The 25,375-nt window shown below is 36.0% G+C and overlaps 1 protein-coding gene across 16 annotated transcripts in view; it reads left to right on the forward strand.

Annotated features, from left to right (window-relative positions):
* The window catches only part of SOX6 (SRY-box transcription factor 6), a 666,111-nt gene that overhangs the window by 281,865 nt on the left and 358,871 nt on the right, over positions 1 to 25,375 (forward strand). For all 16 annotated transcript variants that reach the window (XM_062196439.1, XM_062196440.1, XM_062196435.1 and 13 more), the window contains one exon: positions 8,977 to 9,184. In XM_062196439.1, coding sequence (XP_062052423.1) covers positions 8,977 to 9,184 — 208 coding nt within the window. The remainder of the gene's footprint in view (positions 1 to 8,976; positions 9,185 to 25,375) is intronic.

Below are 25,375 nucleotides of genomic sequence, written 5' to 3' on the forward strand. Positions count from 1 at the left end.
ACCAACCAACAAACCAGATGAAAAACTGACAGCATACTAGGCAATAAGAATGAATGTTTTTCATTGTCTTGCTCATGGGTGCAAGGAAAGTTCATGAAAGGATAATATTCTGTCTCACAATCAAATTGGGCCACCTGTAGGGAAATTGATTCTTGCTACTTGGAGAGGCCATTTCCCACTCATTTCTCCCAGTTGCCATGACTTACACTTGCATGTGGGTTTCATCTCCATTGTATGTGCAAGATTCCATTCTTGACCTATGCTCTCTGACTTTCGATTCCTGACATCTTATCTGACTTTTGCAACCCCAGCCTACTGCTCTCCTGTTTGCAGTATGGTTGCCAATCTGCATTCTTTGTTTAGGTGTGGCTGACAACCCAGCTGAATCAGATCAGTAATGTACTGTAACTGCTCCTGGACAGAAGGGGAATAATCTATATGCAGATAGGATAAATGACAATTGATAATGTTCCTAGAAATATGTAGTTAGAAATACTAAGGAGCTTTGTTAGGAGCCAGATTTTATGGAATTTGTTTGGGATGAGCATTAATAATGAAGAGATTAATGTAGTTTAGTATTAACTATCACACAAAGATGAATGAGTATGAACAAAATATTGCAAATAGTACCAGTTGTTTTGAATGTATTTCCAGAATTGAAGATTGAAACAAAGGACAATTGGATAGAGACCTTTGAATTTAATAAGGGTAGCTATCATTTGCTGAGTACTTGTGTACTAGGCACTGTACTAAGGGCTTTATGTGTGATTCATTTCTCACAGCAACTATTTGAGGACATAATTATAACTCTGTCCTATAAAAAAAAAAAAACAACAGCGTGCACCTCCTTTTTGCTTGACTACGGGCAAGTCTTGGTGACTCATTACTGAATAGAATACAGTGACATTTGTACAATGTGATTTCCCAGGCTAGGTTAGAAACAGTGATCCAGCTTTCATCTGACTGTCTTGGACCCCTGAACCACCATGTAAGAAGTCCAGCTACCCAGAAACCAACACACTGGGGAGAAGAGACCATATGGAGAGATTACAAAGAGATAGAGGAAGATGTCCAAGAAATCCTAGCTATTCCAGCCCAGAGCTCTTGAAGTGTTCCCAGGCCAGACACCACATCTGTGAGTAAAGAAGCCTTTGAGATGACTCCAACCATTGCCACGACTTAACTGCAATCTCATGAGCAATCTTGAGACAGAACCACCCAGCCCAGATGGCCCCAAATTCCTGACCCACAAAAACCATTAAATGTAGTAAATTATTGTTGTTTAAGTACTTTGTTTTGAGAGGACGTGGTATGCAACAATAAGTAGATAATACAAGCTACTTCTTGGTAGTTCTAGATTAAGATTACTAACAAAGTATGATTTTAGCCTCAAAAGTAGATAAATCTCTCTGAAAATGTAAGGAAACAAAGATTTCCAGATTTAGAAGACATGATTGGAATTAGAACATCTTTTACTGCTGAGAGTGTTATTTTTATTTTTATTTTTAACAAACCTGTGGAATAGAAAAAGCACTGGATTTGATGTCAGAAAACCTGCACTTAGATTTTAGCTCTGCCAGTTCTACCTGTGAAGCATAGGGGAAACCACTTAATCTTTCTTAGAGTTGGTTTCTTTCTTGCTGAAAGTGAAAATGCGGAACTCACAATTTAGTTGTTGGTGACATTTTTAGAATAACACCTAAGGGCCAGAGTGTGTCAGAGGAGGGTGGTGAATAGTCTGGAGAAATGGGTGTATGAAGCAGTTTCACCTAGAAAAAGACAGTTAATTTGGCCCTTACTTTAATACATTTGAACCTGTAGAAGAGGAAGTAGACTAATTTTGTGTGTCTTTTCAGGGCAAACAGGAAACAATGTATTAAAATTATAAGTGTCTTAGTTCCTGTGTGCTACTATCACAAAATAACACAGAGTGGATACTTGATAAACAATAAAAATGTATTTATCTTAGTTCTGGAGACTCCATCAGGCTCAGTGTTTGGTGAGGGCCCAGTTTCTGTTTTTACCTTACTGCTGCATCCATTGGAAGAGACTCACAAGCTGTTCCTCAGGTGCCATAGCAAACAGGGCCTGTGTAGTATCCTCCAGCCCTTTTTATAAGGCCACTAATCCCTTTCATGGGGGCTCGGATCTCATCGCTGAATCCCCTTCTGAAGGCTACACCTGTTAATGCTATCATACTAGGTGTTAGGTTCCAGCATATGAATTTTGGGGAACATGTACATTAGAATCAAAGCAATAAGAATCTAGATTTTAACTTATATGAACATGAACATTCTCATTTAAATAATTGGACTTATTAGAAAATATTCTTTGAGTTCCTTCAACTGCAGAAATATGAAGGAGAGAAAGCTGCTAGCTATTTTTTTCTGGACTTGATACAGTTACTGTAATGTACTGATTCTCTAGACATCTTCAGGAAGGCCTAACATTATTCTCTTGTTTTTTTCTTTTACTACCCTAAGCATCTGTTTTATTTTTTTTAAACTTTTATTTAATGAATATAAATTTCCAAAGTACAGCTTATGGATTACGATGGCTTCCCCCCCGCCCCCCATAACTTCCCTCCCACCCGCAACCCTCCCCTTTCCCGCTCCCTCTCCCCTTCCATTCACATCAAGATTCATTTTCATTTATCTTACATATATTAAGTAAAGATTTCAACAGTTTGCACCCACATAGAAACACAAAGTGAAACATACTGTTTGAGTACTAGTTATAGCATTAAATCACAATGTACAGCACATTAAGGACAGAGATCCTACATGAGGAGTAAGTGCACAGTGACTCCTGTTGTTGACTTAACAATTTGACACTCTTGTTTATGGCATCAGTAATCTCCCTAGGCTCCAGTCATGAGTTGCCAAGGCTATGGAAGCCTTTTGAGTTCACTGACTCTTATCATATTTAGACAAGGTCATAGTCAAAGTGGAAGTTCTCTCCTCCCTTCATCAGACAAAGGTACCTCCTTCTTTGATGGCCCATTCTTTCCACTGGGATCTCACTCGTGGAGATCTTTCATTTAGGTCATTTTTTTTTTTTTGACAGAGTGTCTTGGCTTTCCATAAGCATCTGTTTATAAAATGACTTTTGTTTTTTTTTATTACATCAAAAATATGTTTGTGGAGGAAAAATTAGAAAACACAGATCAGCAAAAAAGGAAATAAAAATCACCAATAATCTTACCATGATTTAGAAATCATTATAAATACTTTAGTATATATCTTTCCATCTGTGTGTGTGTAGGGGAGCACACTCACCTTTATGCATACATGTAAAGACTACGTACTACAGTGTATCCTTTTTTTCATTTAAAACATGTTTTTTGGTGAATAAATTACTTTAAAACATTTTTGAGTATTCACGTTGAACTTTGAAAATTGTATTTATTTTATGATTAAAATATATTTATTATGAACATTTAGAAATGTAGAAAACTTCAAAAAGAAAAAATCTATTATCTCAACAAGTAAGGGACATAAACATTTTGTTGGATATGCTGGTCTCTTTTCTTCTGTACATTTTTTCTTTAAAATTTATATTAATTTTTTTACTAACATTCTTTTTGCTAATGGTACATTAGGAATGTTCATCCCCATGTCATAAATTTTCACTATAATTTGATTTTCAATGATTCTAGCATGTGAATGAAACCATAATGACCTCAAATAATTGGACATCTAGGTTGCATCTAGTTATTCATCACTGTAAACAATACCATATTCAACATATATAACATTATTTTTAATGGCTGTGTAGTATTGAGTTGTACAGTATATCATCAATCCTTTATTTTTTTAATATCTCAGTTCTAAATATTTTGCTTAAATAATCCTGTCATTGTTAGAGCAAATCTTTACTCTTAGTCTTAGTTTTTAGTTTTTCTTGACATATTTGATGAGTAGTTGTTGTTTCAAGTTCATATAGAAGGAGGAGGCATATGGAAGAAACATGAGAAGTAGTTCAACCATCTAAGAATTAAAGTTTAGTTGCAAGGAGTATTATTACCTAAAAAACTATTGATGAATGTTATTATTATTTATTTAATAGTGCTTCAATGCATAGTTTGAGTGGGTAGCAGGATGGTAAGGCCCGATGTAAACAGGGAGGGCTGCTAGGATAAAGTGCAGTTTATTCTGAACTCTCGAAAGCAGGTTGGGATCATCCTCAAAGTGGATGAATGGGGCATTGTGGCAAAGTTGGTTAAGTGGCTGCTTGGAAAACCACATCTGTGTTGGAATGACTGGGATTGAGTCCATCTACATTTTCCAACAAACCTGCATCCTGGGAGACAGCAGGAGATAGCTCAAGTACTTGAGTCCCTACCACCCATAGGGAGACCAGGATGGAATTCCTGGGCTTCTGGCTTTAGTCTGGCCCCAGCAAGGCTGTTACAGAAATTTGGGAAATGAACCAACAGATGGGAGATACTGTTTCTCTCTTTCTCTTTCTGACTTTCAAATATAATAAATGAAAACAATCAAACAAACTAAAAAGTAGGACATTCTGGGGGAAAGGAACAAAAGAAACAAAGGCTCAAATCTTTGAGTAATTTAATATTTTCACTGTAACATAATAAAACTGTCTAAAGTCCTCTGATTGCCACTGCCGGACAACCAGTTCTATATAACAATCCTGAAACATCTGAGCAATATTTGTTGCAGTATGTTTTGTTTTTAATATTTGCTTTTTCTATGCTTTCACACACCGGAAATATCTTCACTGTGAAAAGTGAATTCTTTCTAAAAATAATGTCTGATTATCACTTTCTGGTACTATTCTGCTTTATCCAACATCTGCATATAGTTTATGTAATGTTGTTTTTTTAAAAGATTTATTTATTTACTTGAAAGTCAGAGTTACACAGAGAGAGAAGGAGAGGCAGAGAGAGAGAGAGAGAGAGAGAGAGAGAGAGAGGTTTTCCATGGCTGGTTCACTCCCCAACGCCAGGAGCTTTTTCAGTTTCCCACGTGGGTGCAGGGACCCAAAGACTTAGGCAATATTCCACAGCTTTCCCAGGCCATAGCGAAGAGCTGAATCTGAAGTGGAGCAGCTGGGACGCGAACCGGTGCCAACATGGGATGCTGGCACTGCAGGCGGCGGCTTTACCCACTACACCACTGCGCTGGCCCCTTATGTAATGTTTTCTTTTCTTTTTTTTCTTTCTTTCTTTTTTTTTTTTTTGACAGGCAGAGTGGACAGTGAGAGAGAGAGAGAGAGACAGAGAGAAAGCTGCGGCCGGCGCATCGCGCTGATCTGAAAGCAGGAGCCAGGTGCTTCTCCTGGTCTCCCTTGCAGGTGCAGGACCCAAGGACTTGGGCCATTCTCCACTGCACTCCTGGGCCATAGCAGAGAGCTGGCCTGGAAGAGGGGCAACCAGGACAGAATCCGGTGCCCTGACCGGGACTAGAACCTGGTGTGCCGGCGCCGCAAGGCGGAAGATTAGCCTATTGAGCCACGGCGCTGGCCTTATGTAATGTTTTTAATTAATTTCCAGTGAAGTTGTCTTTAAATGGTCTGAGTTGACAATGCCTTAGTTCTTGTATTGGGACTGGGATCTTTTTCAAATAATATTTAGAAAATTTTGTTTACTATTAGATTTGATGGGGCAGCTGAGGTTTAGGATTGAGGGAAAACAAATTTATATTAAATTTCCTTTGAATAAACTAATATTCATTAACTCAATGCCCATGTATTCTGCTTTTTTGTGATGTTCATGTATTCAACCCTGTTTTATAGTGGTTATTTTCAAAAGGAAGATCAAAAGAAGAGAAATAATTTCCTTTACATTATTTTAAAAAGTCACAACTGAACAGCTTTCTGAAATTTGTATATAATGAAGTCCCCAGTATAATGTGAAGGCAAAGCCCACTTATTTACTGCCTGCTCAGGAAGTAGTATTTTTTAGATTGGGGCCAGGGCCTGTGCATCCTAGTTACTTGAATGTCCACTAACATTCATATTCCTGGTCCAGGGAGAGGCTAAGGAGACTGCAAGGGAATCTGCATCTTAACATACTTACCGGGAAATTCTGCACTTTGAAGTTTGAGAATCACTGCTTTAGGGAAATAGTTTCTCAAATCTCTTTATAGCTATGTGGCAACGTTGCATCAGGACTTGACTGTTAATATTATTAGGTGTCCCACCTCAGTTGGTGTTTCCTAGGATCTACTTCGTTTTTAGAAAATTAAAAATAAGCTCTTTTTTTCTTAAGAAATTTTACATAAACATTACACAGCAACCTACAGATCTTTTGTCAATTTTCTTTTTAAAAATTTGGTAGTAATGACTTCATATAAGATAGTAACCTGCTGTAAATATATTGAATTATGTGCCTCTTTTAAAAGACCAACATTTATTAAGTTTTAGAAAGTTAAAAAGTAAGGTCCAGAAATGGTAGATTTCACTCCTTTGTATTGTTCCTAAGGATGTTATAACTCAATAACTTAAGCAATACGTGGTTTTATTTATTGCCTGTGTTGGTGCTTTGGTGACATATTGCAAGTAACTCTTGGTGGTTTTCTTGGGGAAAATCATGACTTTTCAGTGTTTTACTGTTTGCTACTCAGTAGTCCTTAGCCACTTTGCCTAGATTATGGGTCTGAGCCCAGTGCAGGTCATCACTGCGATAAAAGAACCTGTGGTTGTTGTCTGTGGCGCAGACTGACAGTGACTATGAATGCATTCACAACAGTGAAAAGCTAGGAACATGGTACTACAAGAAAGTAACAATGGATAAATAGACAAAGAAGTGGTACTCCATAGAGCCTACATACTCTAAGAACAATCTGCAGTTATGAGGCTGGAGAACTTCTCCTAGCATATTTCAATTGCAATCTGGGAGTGATGGAAAACCTTCCTTATTATGGCCCATGGTGAGTCATTTGTAGGTAACCACTTCCACATAATACTGTTTTGGCTTGGTGTTTAATCCCTTAGGTTGAATCAGGGTTTTCTTTCTGGGATATGATGTAAGGATAATTTGCTTCTGAAAAGGAAGTAACTGAAGCATGATTAATCAAATGGTGGTTATTGATTCCTAAAAGCCTCAGTCAAAATCCTTTTGCACACATATCTCTGAGTTTTCATTTGCACCAAGTGGAGAATGAGATGGCCATTCCAAGGAGCTATGTACTAACCATGACTGGCATCTAAAAGAAGGACTTCTGTATCACTCCACAGAATTATTGTCAACATTAAAGTAAATAATGAAGGAAAGAGGAGATCTAGGAGCAAGGTAAAAAGGAACTGTCTCCCTTGCTCTGCCTCACATAGTTTGTCCTTTTCAGTTTGAGCTGTTTTGTTCTGGGCATTATGCTAGTAATGGGAATGCAGAATAGATTAATATTTTGCTCACAATATTTAAACAGTTTTATTTAGATACTACACCCCCATCACTTAATTTACCCATTTAATGTATACAATCCAATGATTTTTTTTAAAGTAGATTCAACAGGATTCATAGTATTTCAGATCCAAGACTCACATCAATGCTTTTACCTCACAATTCCTCGGGTCCAGAGGGAAGAACAACCCCCTTGGCCCCATTCCTAGATCTTCTCCTTCCTTCAGAATAATACCACCTTTGATCTGCAAACCACCACCTCATCACTGTGAGCTCAGCACTGTGCCGAGGTGCATTACAAAGGGATCTCATTTTATGCTCACAATAATCCTGAAAAGAACTTTCATCCCACCTTATATATAATAGTATCCAAATACCTAGCATTTATTCAGTTCAATTAATATTTAATTTAACTGATGTAGAAACTTACTCTTCTGGACTCTTTTCTTCCTCTATCCTCTGAAAATTATGACATCGCTCTAGATTTTGAAGTTTGCTGGGCTTCTTTTTTGAAAAAGGGAGATATAGAAGCAATTGGGATTTTTAAGGTTCTGGTGAGAATCACAAAGCCTAGATGCTTTCCTTTACACTTAAAAAAAAAAAAAAAAGAAAAAGAAAAAACAAGGAGAGAGAATACCCTTGTGCAAACAGGAAATGTCAAGGGCCAAATAACAGTTGCATTCAAACCCTGGATTCTCATTCAAAGTGATAAAAGAAAGTTTTTTTCTTCCTACAAACTTTTAAGTGTTTGTTATTTTCGACCTAATATTTGCTTTTTCTCCTCAGCTGATGGCTCTGACCCTCTTACCAGTTAGCTAACGTCTCTGTACTATGAAGTAATTACTGTGCAAATTTCTTTTAATAAACTGGTGCTTTGGTTAAAAAAAAGTTTAAAATGCTATAAGAAAACTGTGCTCCTATGTGCTAAAGTATCAGTGGTAAGGATAGGGAATACAAAGAGGTTTCTGTAGCTCAGGAAAGATGAGTAGCTAGCAAAAAAACAATTCTCCCCAAACCTCAGCATACAAAAAATATTTAGGGTGGTTCACTTTATGGTACTGATTTAGATATTTTGTAGATTTCCTGGTGAACAATGGATATTAGATTCTAAGACTAACTTTTCTGCTGGCTTCATATCAAAGGAAATTGATTTAAAGTTATATATATATATATATGTATATACACACACATAATTTTAAGATTTGGGAGGAGTATTGCTAACAAAAGTGCCCAATTAAAAGACAAACTTTATGCTAATTAAAATGTTAATAACTATTCCTTAAATCTAGACTATTTTAAATGAAGGGTGTAAGTGAACAAGAGGTTGAAATGTCCATTTTTGAATTTTAGGCAGCTTTTCAAAGAACTGAACAGTGTGAATCTGCAGTTTCAGTTTAGCCCCTTTGATGATTTCTTCTTGAATGTTGAGGATTGTTTAATCAGAATCGTATTTTTTATTTGCCTTACTATTATCTTTTTATTTTTTTATTTTTTGGTTAGTTATTTTTTCTACTGAGCATCATGTACTGTCCTTTTGAGTTTAAGATTTTCTGCCAATGGCATGCAAAGAAGCCTGTGTTCTAATGGCTTTGTTTTATTTTATTTTTTTCTAGGAGTCAGAGAATAATAAGTTATGTTCCCTATATTCCCTCCGAAATACCTCTACCTCACCACATAAGCCTGACGAGGGGAGTCGGGACCGCGAGATAATGACCAGTGTTACTTTTGGAACTCCAGAGCGCCGCAAAGGGAGTCTGGCCGATGTGGTGGACACACTGAAGCAGAAGAAGCTGGAGGAAATGACTCGGACTGAACAAGAGGGTATGTGTGCCCTTAACTGTCGGGGCCTTTTTCTTCTAAAGATTTCAGCTCTTAAAAAGAAGTGAGTGCAGCTTCAAGGGCCAGAGAAGTGCATAATTGGCACTAGCTAGGCAAAAGTTACTCTGCGGTTACCATGGTGATGGCAGATTGTGATCCATTAGGAGTGTTAAGCAGATAGCTCCATTTTTCTAAAACTTTGTGTGTTTTATTTGGTTCTTATGATAACAAATCAAGGTTTTACACTGACTGTAAGCTTCACCCTGGAAAAAGGTAGTAAGGGAATTTTCCTCACTGCAACTTTGTCATTTATTCTCCCTTATTTTCTTTTGGCAGACAGTGAATATACCAACTGTTTAAAAAAGTAAATAAGAAGTTTTAAAAATTTATTTCAAAGCAAAAAAAAAAGATTTTCTAATTTCCTTTCCTTTGTTTTAATAAACATTATACATTTATAAGAATTCGATTATTTTACTTCCATATGTTGTAGAATGGAGAGTTAAGGGCTTCTGATATTGTTAAAAATTAAATGTTCACGGGTGAGAGCTTTGACACTTGACATTTGCTATAGCTTCCCACTTTTACCTTCTCTCCTCTGCACAAAAGTCCACTCAGGTTCACCTAAGTCTAAAGGCAGATAAAAGAGGATTCTCCAGTAATATTGTTAAACAAGGTAAATCAAGTCTAAGTGATTGCTATCCTTTGTATATGCTTTTGTTTTTTATGTACATATTTTAAGCCTTAAAATGTAGGCTAGTTAATGGCTCTGGATTTATTATTCACATTGTAAGTTTTAAATTCAGACCTCTGGGAAATTGGTATTTGATATAAAAGAACTTTTTTCTGTAGCTTAATTTTATTTACTTAAGGACTCAGAAAGTTAAAAGTTTCAACTCAATTTTGTGTGGAAGTCTTTTTAAATGTACTGCGTGCTTCCTTGTTTTACTAACCAGGTTATATAACCTTAAAGTGTAAATACTTTTTGACAATTCAGCATTATGATATAGACTAGGAATTACAATACTTACCCAACAATTATGGACCTTGGGTGAGTTTTCAATCTTTTTGAGCCACAGAATTCAAAATTTGGTAAGGCACCAATACCTGATTTGGCAACTCAAACATTTTGAGAATTAACTATAATAATGGAATGTAGACTATATAAATTTGAAGTGTTATGGTAATTATGATATTATAAATGTCAATTATTTTTTCACTGTGCATTAAAGTAATGTTACCCCTAGAGATGACTGAAATAATTAAGAGTCTTTGACTTTATGGCCATTTCTCTCTCATTACAAACTTTAGAGTTCTCGTGTCCACTTGAGATATACCACCTATCTATTTTGCTATGTGTGTATTGGTTTCTCCACATTCAATATCAGCTTATGGCATGTTATTTCTTCTGTGGTTGTTAATAATTTCTAGCTTGTTCCTTATATGCATCTGCAGATTATGAAATTAGGCAAGCAGGACATTCTGGACCACATTTGAAATATGAAAAAAAATATTTTGAGTGAGTTTCTGTAAGATTCTGGGTAATACCCATGATGTTCAGCATGTGAACTTCATGCTGACCCTTCCTGCCTTTCAGAGACCTCAGACCTCATTTTCCATATTCTTGGTGGTGTTCTGGGTAACTGAGGTTGCTAGGTCAGCCACCTCTGAGTAAGTGAGATTGCAAGATTATTTGGCAATTCAATGAAAAGATGCTTTCAGTTTAACTGTAAGTTCAAAATACTTTGGAGAAAATACTTGAGAGATATCTTTAATGTAAAACTAGAGAAATTTGCTTGTGATTTTTTCTGCATTACAAGGGAATTTTTTCTTGTAAATATGGTTAATGTTCTATTCTTCCTCTTCATTACTGTGTCGTATGGTTGATTTTGCACAAAAGAAACACTTGCAAGATGAGACTGCTAACTTAAAAGTACTTTATCACTATATATTTTCTAGCAAAGAATTTTTTTACATACTTTATACACATTTTGGCTGCTTTTAATAGTGCTTATGTTTTAGACATCAGAAAATCAGGAATTTTTAGTGTATGGTAGTATACATAATATATAAAGTACAAATATGAAGTTGTAGAAAACTTGCTCCTCATATTTACCAATCCCACAAATCTGAGAGGAGCAGTAAACATGATATGTGAAAGAAACAAAACTCAAAAGGTTTTAACAAACTAGAAATAGGAATTAAAGCCAACCTATCAAGGTAAAATTTAATAGAATTTATTATCCAGTCCACAGATTGTAACCAGAATTCCCAGCTGCACAAGTAATTATTGAAGAGAATTAAAATAACAGCCCTATGAATAAAGGTAACAGAAAGCACAATGGAGTCAGTGTGGTGAATACTGCCAAAAAATTGTCAATGTTATTCAGTCGACATTGTTAGAAGTACAGATTGTAGTATTCAAGATGAGGTAGTCCCACTCCCACTGAACTCCCTACTTCAATATTTGAAATACTGTGTTGAGTTCAGAATTACCACATTTAAGAGCGACTCAAAAGTATTAAGATATTCTTAGAGAACAGTTGGCATGTTCACATACACAAGATTATTAAGATTATTTAATAAAAGGAATGGTTGAAGGAATTAGTAATATTAACCCTAGAGAAAAGAGGATCAAGGATGGCATGATGGTTTCTTCAAAGATTAAAGTTACATAGAAAAAGGATTTTGGTTTTATTCTATCTAACCCCCTGGGGGTAAAGTGAAAATCAGTGGTAAGAAGTTACAAGGAGGGTTCTGCTTTGTGGCATAGTGGGTAAAGCCACCACCTGCAATGCCAGCATCCCATGTGGGCAACGGTTTGTGTCTTGGCTGCTCCACTTCTGATCTGGCTCCCTGCTAATGGCCCGGGAAAAGCAGTGGAAGATGCCCCAAGTACTTGGGCCCCTGCTACCCACGTGGGAGATCCGGAAAAAGTTCCTGGCTCTTGGCTTAGTCCTGGCCCAGCCCCTGCTTTTGTGGCCATCTGGGAAGGAACCAGTGGATGGAAGACCTCTCTGTCTCTCCCTCACTCTGTAACTCTGAGTTTCAAAAAATCAATCTTTAAAATAATTTGTGATATAGTAGAATGTGCTGTTTATCTTACTAATGCATGAAAAAAAATGAGTGGAGGGACTAAAATGGCAGAACTTTTTTTAAAAAAGGGATTTATTTATTTGAAAGGCAAAGTGACAGAATAGAGGGAGGGAGGGAAGGAGGGCGGGGGAGAGAGAGAAAGAGAGAGAGAGAGAGAGAGAGAGAGGGAAAAAGAGAATCTTCCATCCTCTAGTTCACTTCCCACAACAATCAGGGATGGGCTAGACTGAAATCAGGGTGCCAGGAACTCCATCTAGCTTTCCCATGTTGGTGACAGGGACCCAAGGACTTGAGCCATCATCTGTTGCCTTCACAAGTGCCTTAGCATGAAGCTGGATTGGAAGTGGAATAGCCAGAACTCAAATTCTCTTTCTTATTTGTGGATGCAGGCATCCAAAGTGGTGGCCAAACTTTCTGTGCCACAATGCCCAGTCTATAATACCAGAATGTTGATGAGTGATAAATTTAAGAGATATTTTGGGATGTCTACAAAAAATATACTGTGATTGGCCAGCGCCGTGGCTCACTAGGCTAATCCTCTGCCTGCGGCGCTGGCACACCGGTTTCTAGTCCCGGTCAGGGCGCCGGATTTGGTCCTGTTTGCCCCCCTTCCAGTCCAGCTCTCTGCTGTGGCCTGGGAGTGCAGTGGAGGATGGCCCAGGTCCTTGGGTCCTGCACCTGCATGGGAGACCAGGAGGAAGCGTCTGGCTCCTGGCTTTGGATCACCGCGGTGCGCCGGCCGCACCACGCCGGCCGCAGCACGCCGGCTGCAGCGGCCATTGGAGGGTGAACCAATGGTAAAGGAAGACCTTTCTCTCTGTCTCTCTCTCTCACTGTCCACTCTGCCTGTCAAAAAAAAAAAAAAATACTGTGATAGAAAAACCCATTGTGATTGGTGACAATGTCACAGGTATAATGGATACCCTGTGGTTTGTTGTTCGAATCTATAGTTTAAGGAAATGCAAATTTCAATTACAAGTTGATAAAAAATAATTTTTCCCAGCCAGGTTCATAGATTCCCTGAATCTATCCATGTCTCTTGGTCTGTAAACTCAAAGTTAGGAACCCCTATTCTAGATACGTGGAATACCAATAATGAATAAAACAATAATTTTTAAATAACTTTTTTGTAAGAGTGATAAGATATATACATATATGTAATGAATGTAATGTCTAATATATATGGGAACTAGATAAATAAAATATGGGAGTTTACAAGATTGAGAGATGCCTTCTGTCTAGGAAGCCATGGATATGTTCTGTAGGGAAGTGGGTTTTAACTGGTTTTTGGAGAATAAAAGCTTTATATAGATTGAAGTGGTGGGGATAGACATTTCAGTTAGCAGAAATAGGTAGAGAACTTTAAACAGCCAACAAGTCAGGTTATAACTTACTAGGATACTTGTGGGAAATATGAATGAAAAATTACTATTCAGATCCTAGAAGCCCCTTAGTTTTTGGCTATGGAGTTTGAATTTTTATAGAAGTTGATAGAAGAACCACTGACTATTTTTTTAGAACAATAAGGTGATGGATTAGAGCTTCCCTTCAGGAAAGTTCATCTGGCAGCACTATGGAGGATGGATGGGAGCAGGGAGAGACATTAAGGAAATTGTTTCAGACTAGAGATAATGAGGGCCTGCACTAAAGCAGCAGAAATAATAAAGAAGAAGGGTGCATATGGAAAAGATATTAAGGTAGAAAATTGTTAGGACTTAATATTAACTTTGGAGACAAAGAAAGAGGAAGAAGTGGTTCAAAGGTAGCTCTGAAATTTTAAACTCTGGGAGAATGGAAGGGTAGTAATGTAATTAATAAAAAAAGAAGTAGAGGAATATGTTTTGGAGATGGGAGAAATGAGGATTTTTATTTCCTAATCAGAATTTGATATCCTGAGTTTGAGTCCCAATTTTAGTCAACATTTTGTGGGAATAGTTTGTAGTAACAGCATAATAGAACACATAATTACAAAAAGATCATTAAAATGTTTTGAATAAATTTCTGATTCTAACACAGTATTTTAAGTATCAGGAGGTATAATAGCTTCACTGGTATTTTCCTGGCTTTGACTTTTTTTCTTTTTTAGAAAACTTTTATTTAATAAATATATATTTCAAAAGTACAACTTTTGTTGGATTATAGCAGTTTTCCTCAACATAACCACCCTTCTTCCCACAAACCATCCCATCTCCTACTCCCTCTCACATCCCATTCTTCATTAAGACTCATTTTTAATTATCTTTATATACAGAAGATCAACTTAGTATATACTAAGTAAAGATTTCAACAGCTTGCACCCACACAGACACACAAAGTACAAAGTACTGTTTGAAGACTATTTTTACCATTAATTTGCGCAGTACAACTCATTGAAGACAGAGATTCTGCATGAGGAGTAGGTGCACAGTGACTCCTGTTGTTGATTTAACAATTCACACTCTTATTTATGACGTCAGTAATCACCCGAGGCTCTTGTCATGAGCTGCCAAGGCTATGGAAGCCTCTTGAGTTCACAAACTCCAACCTTCTTTAGGCAAGGCCATAATCAAAGTGGAAGTTCTCTTCTCCCTTCAGAGAAAGATACCTCCTTCTTTGATGGCCCGTTCTTTCCACTGGGGTCTCACTCACAGAGATCTTTTATTTAGTTTTTTTTTTTTTTTGCCACAGTGTCTTGGCTTTCCATACCTGAGAAACTCTCATGGGCTTTTTAGCCGGATCCGAATGCCTAAAGGGCTGATTCTGAGACCTGGCTTTGACGCTTTAAAGCTCCATGTCCGTCTCCTCATTTGGGACATGTGATGTCATGAGACATGAGAACTTTCAAATGGATTAACTACCTACTAAAACTTATTGGATTCATGATTTGAGGGGCAACTTAATGATTAATTGATAGACAAGCTTGTGTGCTTGACATAATAAATGGTGATCTTTCCTGAGACATTCTTGTCTTGGATAATGTTTTGATTTTCTGTATCAGATTTAATATCTCCTCCCTCATTTGCCCTCAGATACAAGAACTCATCTATAAAGATGATTATGGTCCATTTAGAAACAATGTCTACATGATAAAATAGTAGCTCTCCAGGTTGATGCTTTGGACAATCAAACAATCAAAGAATAACAGCAGGCAGATGCTTTGGTCAGCCAAATAGTTTTTCAGTTTTTAAACTGCCATTTCTTCAAGAAATGCCTTCCCCTGAGCAGTGATTTGACTAGATTGCTGAAAGCACCAATGAACAAAGTTTGAAATGTCCTTCTGAAAGCGAGGCTTATGAGAAGACATGTCTTTTGAAAATTTAACTTTGATTTAGAGTCATAGGTAGATAGATAGATGCATAAGTGGATTGAATGATCGAATGACTGAATTTCCAAATCTACCTTTAAAAATGCTGTTGATGTGGGTGGGTAGATTGTACAGAAAGGCTTTGATTAATAGATTCAGGTTAAAAATGCTTCCAAGCTAAAAATCTTTTAGCTGTGATTAAATGACGAGTTTTAGTTATCCTTGTATCACCCATCTTGTTGTCAGTGTAGCTGGGCTCTAACATAAGCGACAGTTGTCAGAAAATGAATACTTTAAAAAGGACTTCTATATCTAAATACATATATTTAATCAGAGAGTCCTTTGGCTTCTGAAAATAAGTTGTCTAATGAGAATTTCATTTGAGCAGCTGCGACTGAGGAGGTCAACAGGCACTGCCTAGGAGAATATGGCCCAGCTGGTTAAATCTGGTTGTTGTCGTGATTTAAATGGTCAAGTGCTGCTTGTAATCCAGGACCGTCTGTTTGTAAAGGGAAGAGTGAGTGTTTCAGCATAATGTACAGCTGTTTTAATCTCTCTTTAATAATAGTTCTTCAGCCACTATCATGTCTGTGTATCATACTACTAAGTATATGATCCTAGGCAGAGTGAACTGGTTTGGGTCAGGTTCTGGAGCTCTCTGAGATTGCAGAGAAAGGGATACAATGATAAAACTCACTTGTCTGACAAAATGAAACTTTCTGATTCTTTTGGCTCTTTTGAAAGACTTGTTATTTAGTAACTTTTTTTTTGTGATTTGAAGGGAGTGAGGAAGCTTGTTAGGTAGAAATAGAATAAACTCTTTTAGTAGAGCCAACTTAATGGAAAATATGCAAAGCTTAGGTACAATCCATAGGACATACACTGGTCAGAAATTAGAGTCTGAATTTGTCTGGTGGAATTGTGTGCATCAAGCTATTAAGGTGATGAAAGTATGCGGATTCATTTTGCTGTGCATGGAGAGAAAGGGCAGCAGCATTTGAGCTTTGGATTCCTAGTGGGATAGGCTTTCCAATGGATTATGCAGCTGTTTCTGAGCACAAAACTGAGCGTGTGTTTATGTGTGTATCTTATGGATTATTATCATTATTCATGTCTCTAAGCAATCATTTGTATTTCTACATATATATTCATTGCAATATTTAATTTGCATATATGTTGGTATATTTTGCTTATCTGAAAACTTTTGCTATATTTAAGGTATACGGTACAGTTCAAACAATGAGAAAAACAATTTTTTGGAGCATGTTTTTGAGTGAGCTAGATCTGAGTTTGAATCTAAGCTCTATAATTTAGAAAGACAATATAACATACTATATTGTACAATATAGACAGTATAGTGTACTGTATTGTACTTGGATGTGATCTCTAGAGCTGAGTTTCCTGTGTTTGAATCTGAGTTCAGCATTTATCAGGTGGATAACAGACAAGTTACTTAACTTCTCTGTGTCTCAGTTTTCTCAACAAAAAAATGGGCATCTTTACAGAGCTGACATAAGAATCCAGGTTATTAAGAAGATCAATAATTTGTTAATGCAAATAAAACATTTAGAATATTGTTAGCCCATCATAAGCAATCAATGTGGCTAGCATTATTTCCTAGTTTTGTGACTTTGTACAAATTGTTTAATCTTTTATGCTTTAAGTCCTACTGTAAAAGTGGATAACTGATACCATGCAGAGTTGTGAGGATTTGACATAATATAGTTTCTATAATAATTATTACTATTGTAACTAATATTACTGTTATTTGTTGTTATTTGAAGAAACTTTTTCTAACGAGAAATATTACAGGAATCTCTTACTGCACCACAGACAGAATCATAGGAAATGTCCCATGGTGTTAAGGGATTTAGCATTTGGCAGCAATGATGTTCTCGTGTTCTGGAAGAGCAATTCAGTTTAACTCTCTTTTCAGCCTCTCTGGAAAAGCTGATACTAAAGTTTCCCCATTGGAAGCCAATCTTCCCTGCTGAGGAGTATGTGGAATGTAATGTTGTCAGTGAGGGAGGTCGGTGAAGTTTTGGATGAGGTTTTTAGATAGTACCCAGTTAAGAGTAGTGTGTTCCTACTAACACAAAAGTCTAAATACCAATGTACATTTTAAAAGTTTTAATGTTCCCTTCCTGCTAGAACATCACAAAAAAACTTTAAGGTACAACTTATGGACATTAGGCTTTTATCACTATTCTGATCAAAGGTTGTATTGGTTAAGCATTTAGAATATCCCAGATCTAAATCCTTCATTATGTTCATGGGAGAAATAGAAAAGGTTTTGGATTTTAGCATAAAAATGCATTAAAAATTCATTGCAAACCCCCCAGAATCATTATTTCAAATAAATTGTAAGTTTTAAGTCATCTAAATACTGAAGTTCCCCAAGACCACTCATTCTCGTGGTAAAGAATCAATCAGGTGTTGAAAGCAAAGCTGATGCAACTTCATTTAAATTATTTTTTTCTTTTTAAAATAAATTGTTCCTCCCAATGATATTAATGTCCTTGCTCCAGTTTTAAAGAATTTGTATTCATAGAAAATGCTTGTCTTGTGACAGTTAGTTTTAAATAAACAGGTATTTCCTGAAAATATCATAGAATTATACTTAGGGACTCTAATCAGGAATATAAGAATTTTTGAAATATGGCAAAAATTATGTTTAGTATATTTTCCATACAGTACATTTGCTTTCTAATGTTTTAGAAACTGGTCATCCTATTCTACAATTTTATGAAACATACAGTGAACCAGAATTCTTTGAGCCCCAGATATTCTGGAAATATTTTGCTTATTTCTATTGCTGTTGTTTTGCAAATCCCATTTACAGTGTAGGCAATATACTTTTTTTGAAAATTTTTATTCTTTATTCTGAATTGTTTGATTTTTTTTAAATTAAGAGTTTATATCATTTTAATATAATTTTTAGAACCTTAAAGATAATTTTAAAAATAAAAAAGTACTACTGAACATAACACTGCCAGTGGTTTAACTATAAACTCTCCCTTCTCTTTTTTCTATTTTTATTTATTTGTATATTTATTCATATTTTTACTCATTTATTTCCGAGTTCACTATTACTGAAGCATTTAATCACATTCTTTTTTTAAAGCATTAACTATTTTTAACATTTTTCACTGAATCTTCTTTTCAACTTCTGCTTGTGTGACTCTGCCTCAAAAAGATGACTTCAATTTCTTGGTCCATTTCTGTCTCCTCAGGATTAAAAATTCCTTAAGACTTTCTATGAATGTTGAGATGTGAAGCAGGGAATTTTTTTTTTTTTTTCCTCTTAGAAAAGTAGGAAGCAAGAAGGGGCTCGCCTAACATTTCATTGTTTAGGAAGAAGATACAGCTTTCTAATGGCTGGATGAAAGTACATCCTAATCTCATAGGCTTTTTGAACTTGTGAAGTTTGAGTGGATCATTAGCATTTTGTATTTTTCTGTTGAAAATTCACAAAATTGACTACTTCAGTATTTATTCTAGGAATCTCAAAAAGAAATAGTAGACAATTTTACATTATTTATCCTTGCAAATGTGTACAAAATCAAAAGAAAAAATGAATATAAAAGTGGTAAACTTAAACATTGGTTTATTATGTAATATTATCTATATATTTGTACATATACAAAATAAAAACAGAACAAACACATGTGAGTTCATCCACTAATTTGATAAAAATTGCTAACATTGAATCTAACTAAATTTTCTTCACTTGCCCAATTTTTGTTTTCACTTAGACTATTACCAGGACTTTATATCTATCATTACCTTTCCTTTTTTTTATTTAAAATAATTTTGCATGTGTCCTAAATAATATAATGTTTAGTATTGTTTGGTAAAAATAATGTAACACTGTAACCTTCTGTCAATTGCTTTTTATACTCATAATTGGGTTCTAAAGTCAGTTTTTCTGTGTGAAGATTTACTTCATTTCATTTTGTATAATGACCTGTGGTATGCTATTCAGGAATAAATTCTTCTGTCTTTTGACTTTTGGCCTTTTTTCCAGTTTTCTGTTCGTACAAACAATAATGTTATGAAAAGTCTTGTACCTGTCTTCTGATACACATGTGAGCAAATTTATTCTCTGAGTTGTTTCTCTAGGGATGGAAATGATGTTGAAAAAAGTTTGTACTCTTTTTCAACTCTTTGAAAACATTACACAAAGAAGTTGCTTTGAGAGAGAGGAAGAGAGAGAGAATTTGTGTCTGTTATAATTCATGAAAGCTTTAACTTAACTGTCTATACTTTTTGGTTCCACCTTCATCAAAATGTCTAGTATAGGTTTCTTTTATTACTAAGCTTTTCAGAAACTCAACAAGAGCCTCTGATGGACCCTTCACTGCAATTTCCCTTTTTTTCTTTTGTTGTATCTTAATAGAATGTCTTCAGCCCTTCTTTCAACAATAAGGACAAGTGTATTGTTATTCTCCTACTGGACCATGATTACTAGGTTTGTTAGGAAACACTTTTCCTGCTTTAATGGTTTTTATTGATGTTTTCAGCTTAGGGTGTGGTTTTAGTATTAGCGTGATTCCTGATCTCTAACAATATCAAGGTCACAATCACTTCTTCTTAAATGCTTTCAGCAAATTTAACATAACAAACCTGTTGATTACTGCCTTACTGCTACTGTATATGAGATTACTTTTTCAAAATGTTTGTGGAAGAATGGAATTAAAAGATAAGCTTGTTTTAGTGCAAAAAAGTGTTGAAATTCAAGCAATTTTTTCATACTATACTTTTCCATGAACATAGACCTTTTTTTTTAGTTGCCTGTTAGCTGGAAATGTTCACCTACCTCTTAGAATATTTAATTTATGGACTTAATGTACATTCTTGTCCTGTCCCTGAGAACTTACTGTAGATAGTACCTGATAATAAAGTAATTAATCAAAGTACTGGCTCTTTAACTTATAAAATGAGAATTGAAGGAGAACTTCCAAAATTTTCATGCCATTTTTTATTTTCTTTTGGAGTTTGCACCCTAATTTCAGAGTCCACTATTCAGTACTTTCCTCCTTAATACTGTTTTCAGATTAAATCAGTCTTCTGACTGATCTCATGATTGATTTTTTTTATTATGCTTGCAAGTGTCTTTTACCATTCCCAGTCTTCTTTCTGATACTAGAGTCTTTTTATTTTTTTTTTAAAAAGGTTTATTTATTTATTTGAAAGTCAGAGTTACACAGAGAGAGAAGGAGTGAGAGCTTCCATCTGCTGGTTCACTCCCCAGTTGGCCGTGACAACCAGAGCTGCACAGATTCAAAGCCAGGAGCCAGGAGCTTCTTCTGGGTCTCCCATGTGGGTGTAGGGGCCCAAGGACTTGGGCCATCTTCTACTGCTTCCCCAGGCCACAGTGGAGAGCTTGATCAGAAGTGGAGCAGCTGGGACTCGAATCTGCATCCATGTGGGATGCCAGCACTCCAGGCGGTGGCCTCACCGCCATGCCACAGCACTAACCCCATGATGCTAGAGTCTTTATAAAGATAGAGATAGCAGCTGATACACAATTTTGATTTATGAAAAAAATCATAGCCCTATGAAGTACAATGAGACAAGGCCATGGCTTAGTGCTGAATATTTGTGACACTTAGCTCCAGCATTTCAGTCTCTGTTGATGTTTGGAGAGTTTAACTGAGGAGCCATACTTATTACTGAGAAGCCACACAGGTAATCCAACGATGGAATCATGGACTAGAGGCCATCTACTAGCGTTGGGGATGCAAAAGTTAGAGACCAGTGGATTTCCTTTATTGCTTTCACATAATAAATTGGAAGTGAATAAATAGAAATAGATGGCTAGAAAAAATTGATGATGGTATACTGAAGAATATGAAAATATGATGAAGTATTGAATTATTTACAACATCATGGTAGCTGCAACAGAACCAGAATTATAATGCTAATATATACTTTTTGTGAAAAGGCAGTTTTTAAAGAGTGGCTAATATGTTTGTGCACTAGGATTCCATTCCACTCCAAAATGCAGTAACTGGCTCAACAGAAACTTTGTAGCTTACCATTCAGAAATACCTCCTGTCTGGTACTTGCTTATGTTGTAGATAGGAAATGGTGGAAAATGTACGAATTAATGTATAAGCTACATGTTCTTTGCTTTCAGGCAGAAGAGGATGACTGAGGAAAATACCTTTAGTACTCAGTGTACAAAGTCCTAAAATCATTCTTTGATATTAAAAAATACTACTTGATAATATTGCCAAATATTATAAAAAATTAATTTTAATTTAACTCTTCAGAAAGTCTGGTATCACTTTCAAGTAAAATAAAAACTTTAGGATTTAACTTCAGTTGGCTAGAATTTTGCCTCCTTTTTTCTTATTAATGTTATCTAATAGCCACAAGGTTTAGGCATTTTATAGGTATTGGAACATTGGTATTTTAATCAGTGATCAACTATGCTTAGTCCCTCTCTAATTTGTCCAGTGCTGTATTCCCAATGCCTACAATAAGATTCTTAATAAATGTTTGTTGGTTGAATGATTAAATTAAGATTAGTTAATGGTATGGGATGTTTCCTCTTGTTTTTACTTCTGCCCTTTTTTGTCTTTGTTTTTTTTTCCCAGCACACAATTAGGTTTCTTTTAGGTATAACTTTTGTTGTTTTAAAAAAAGTGTTTATTTATTTGAGAGACAGACAAAGAGAGACAGATACACACAGAAAGAGAGTTCCCATCCACTGGTTCATTCAGCAGATGCTTTCAAAGGCTGGAGCTGGGTTGTGCTGAAGCTAGGAGCTGTGAAATCAATCCAGGTTTCACATTACTCCAGCCATTACTGCTACCTCCAAGGGTCCACAATAGCCAAAAGGTGGTGTCACAAGCCAGAGCTAGGGATTGGATCCAAATATACCAATTTGAGAAGCGAGTGTGTTAATATCTTAACCACTAGGCCAAATACCCATTCCTGTAACTTTGTCATTAATAATATCGTGGGTCAGTAGGAAATAAAAAAAATAATTTCCTCCTTTAATAGCCACTCTGAAAGTAACACTGGGCTGAGTGTTTGGCCTAGCAGTTAAGATCCCCGTACCCCAAGTTAGAGCAACCAGATTCAATACCTTGCTCTGGCTCCTGACTCTGGCATCCTGCTTAGGTAGACCATGGGATGCAGTGGTGGACTTTTGCCACCCATGTAAGGGACCTGGGTTGAATTCCTGGACCCCAGATTCAAAGGTAGGGAGTATTCTTCACTATCTGATAAGGACTAAAATTAAGATAATTTTTTTTTAAATTAAAAAGATAAAGAATACCATATTGTATCTCTTAAAAAAAAACCATAGGGCTGGCATCATGGCTCACTTGGCTAATCCTCCGCCTGCAGAGGTGCTGGGTTCTAGGCCCGGTTGCTCCTCTTCCAGTCCAGCTCTCTGCTGTGGCCCGGGAAGGCAGTGGAGGATGGCCCAAGTGCTTGGGCCCCTGCACCCGCATGGGAGACCAGGAGGAAGCACCTGACTCCTGGCTTTGGATCGGTGCAGCGCTGGCCATAGCGGCCATTAGGGGAGTGAATCAATGGAAGGAAGACCTTTCTCTGTCTCTCTCTCTCACTGTCTAACTCTGCCTGTCAGAAAAAAAACAAAACAAACAAACAAACAAAAAAAAACGATATGGGACTGGGAGCAAGTGTCTGGAATATCAGCTTGGACACTGCTTGGACCCTTGTATTCCATATCAATGTGCCTGGGTTCAAGTCTCGACTCTGCTTCTGATCCCAGCTACCTGCTAATACATATCATGGAGAGCAGGGAAGCAGCACGGGAGGGATGATTCAAATCCTTGGTTTCTGCTGCTTATATGGGTGATCTGGAGTGAATTCTGGGTTCCTGGCTTTGATCCGGCCCAGTTCTGGCTGTTGTGGGCACTTGAGGGAGTGAATCAGCAGATGGAAAGCAGTTAGAAGATCTCTTTTTGTCTGTTACTGCTTCTTTTGCTGGTTCCCTGTCTTTCAAGGAAAAAAAGGATATGAGCATACTTCAAAAAGTTCATGGAAAAATGCAATTAAAATACCAGTTTATTTTGGTGCAAAAATTGAAAATCATGCATAGTTTTTTCATAATACAGATTTTCATGATTTTCAAACTTTTTTTGCACCAAAATAAACTTATCTGTTGTTTTCCATGAATTTTTTGTAGTACCTCATGTACTACTCTATCAACAGATTGTAACCCTAAGTATATTATTTGCTGTTTTAATAATTGAGCTGTTTATTGAAGTAGTTGTAGATTCACAAGCATCTGTAAGAAATAATATAGAGATATTCTGTGTATACTTTGCCCATTTTCCCCAGGGGAAATGTCTGCAAAACTGTTGTATAATATCACAACCAGGTTGTTGACATTGATACAATCTAATGATCTTATTCATATTTCTTCAGTCTTAATTTTACTCAGTTGTGTGTGGGTGTATTAAGTTCTAAACAATTTTGTCAACCGTAAACACCTATTTAGGTTCATGTAACCACCTCCACAGTCAAAATACTGAACAATTCCAATATTGCAAAGATCCTTTGTGTTGTTCTTTTATTACTAATGCTACCTTCCTTCTACTCTTAGACCCATCATTCTCAGTACCTAACTGTTGACAACCACTAATATACTCTTTATTTCTAACATTTTGCCTTTTCAAAGATATTATATAAATAGAATCATACACAATGCAAGCTTTTGGAATTGGCTTAAAAATTAAGCATAATTTCTTGGAAATCATTCACGTTGTTGCACATCAATAGTTCATATATTTCAAAAATTGCAAAGTAGCATTCTGTGGTAAACATTTCATTTATGTGTCACAGTTTGTTTAATTATTCACTGGTGAAGAGACATATGGGCATGTTAGTTTTTAGCTATTATAAATAAAGTTGCTACAAATATTTGCATATGATTTTTGTGTGAACATAAATTTTCCTTTCTCTCAGATTAATTCCCAGGATTGCAGTTGTTGGGTTGTATGGCAATTGCAAGTTTAATTTTATAACTGCTACACTACACTGTATTTCACAGTAGGTGTACCATTTTACCTTTCTCCAAGTTGTCTGTTAGTGATCCAGTTTCTCTGCATCTTTGCCAATATTTGATTTTGTCACTTTTATTTTAGTCATCCTGGTAGGTATATAGTGGTATCTTACTGTGGGATTAATTTGCATTTCTTTTATGGATAATGATATTGGATATTGTTTCATGTGCTTGTTTGCCATCTGTATATCCTTTTAGGTGAAATGCTTGTTCCTATCTGTTGTCCATTTTCTAATTTTTTTTTTAATTGTTGACATGTGAGAGTTCTTCTTTATTCTAGATACTAGTCCTATGTTAGATATGTGAGTATCTTTTTCATCCTCTTTACATAGACCTTCCTAGATGAAAGTTTATGATTCTGATGAGGTTCAATAGAATAATTTTTCACTTTATGTATCATGTTTTTAGTGTCATTTCCAACACTTTTCCTAACACTAAATTCTAAACATTCTCTCCTATGTTCTTTTTTGCTAAATTATTTGTAGTTTTATACTTTACATTTAAGTCTGTAATTCATTCTGGGTAAATCCCTCTTTAAAGGATGAAGTTCAGGCCAGGTTCATTTTTAAAAATATTTTTTGTGTATGGATATCCAGTTTGCTCTAGCACTATCTGTTAAAAAGGTTAACCTTTCTCCACTGAATTACTTTGCTAATGACATGATTATTTATGCAAAAATTCCAAGGATTCTAAAAACAAAACAGAACAAAACAAAAAACCAGCATCCTATAACTGAGTCAGTAAGGACATGAGATATAAGATCAACATA

This window comes from Lepus europaeus, chromosome 7 (genome assembly GCF_033115175.1).
Source record: "Lepus europaeus isolate LE1 chromosome 7, mLepTim1.pri, whole genome shotgun sequence".
NCBI classification, from domain to species: domain Eukaryota; kingdom Metazoa; phylum Chordata; class Mammalia; order Lagomorpha; family Leporidae; genus Lepus; species Lepus europaeus.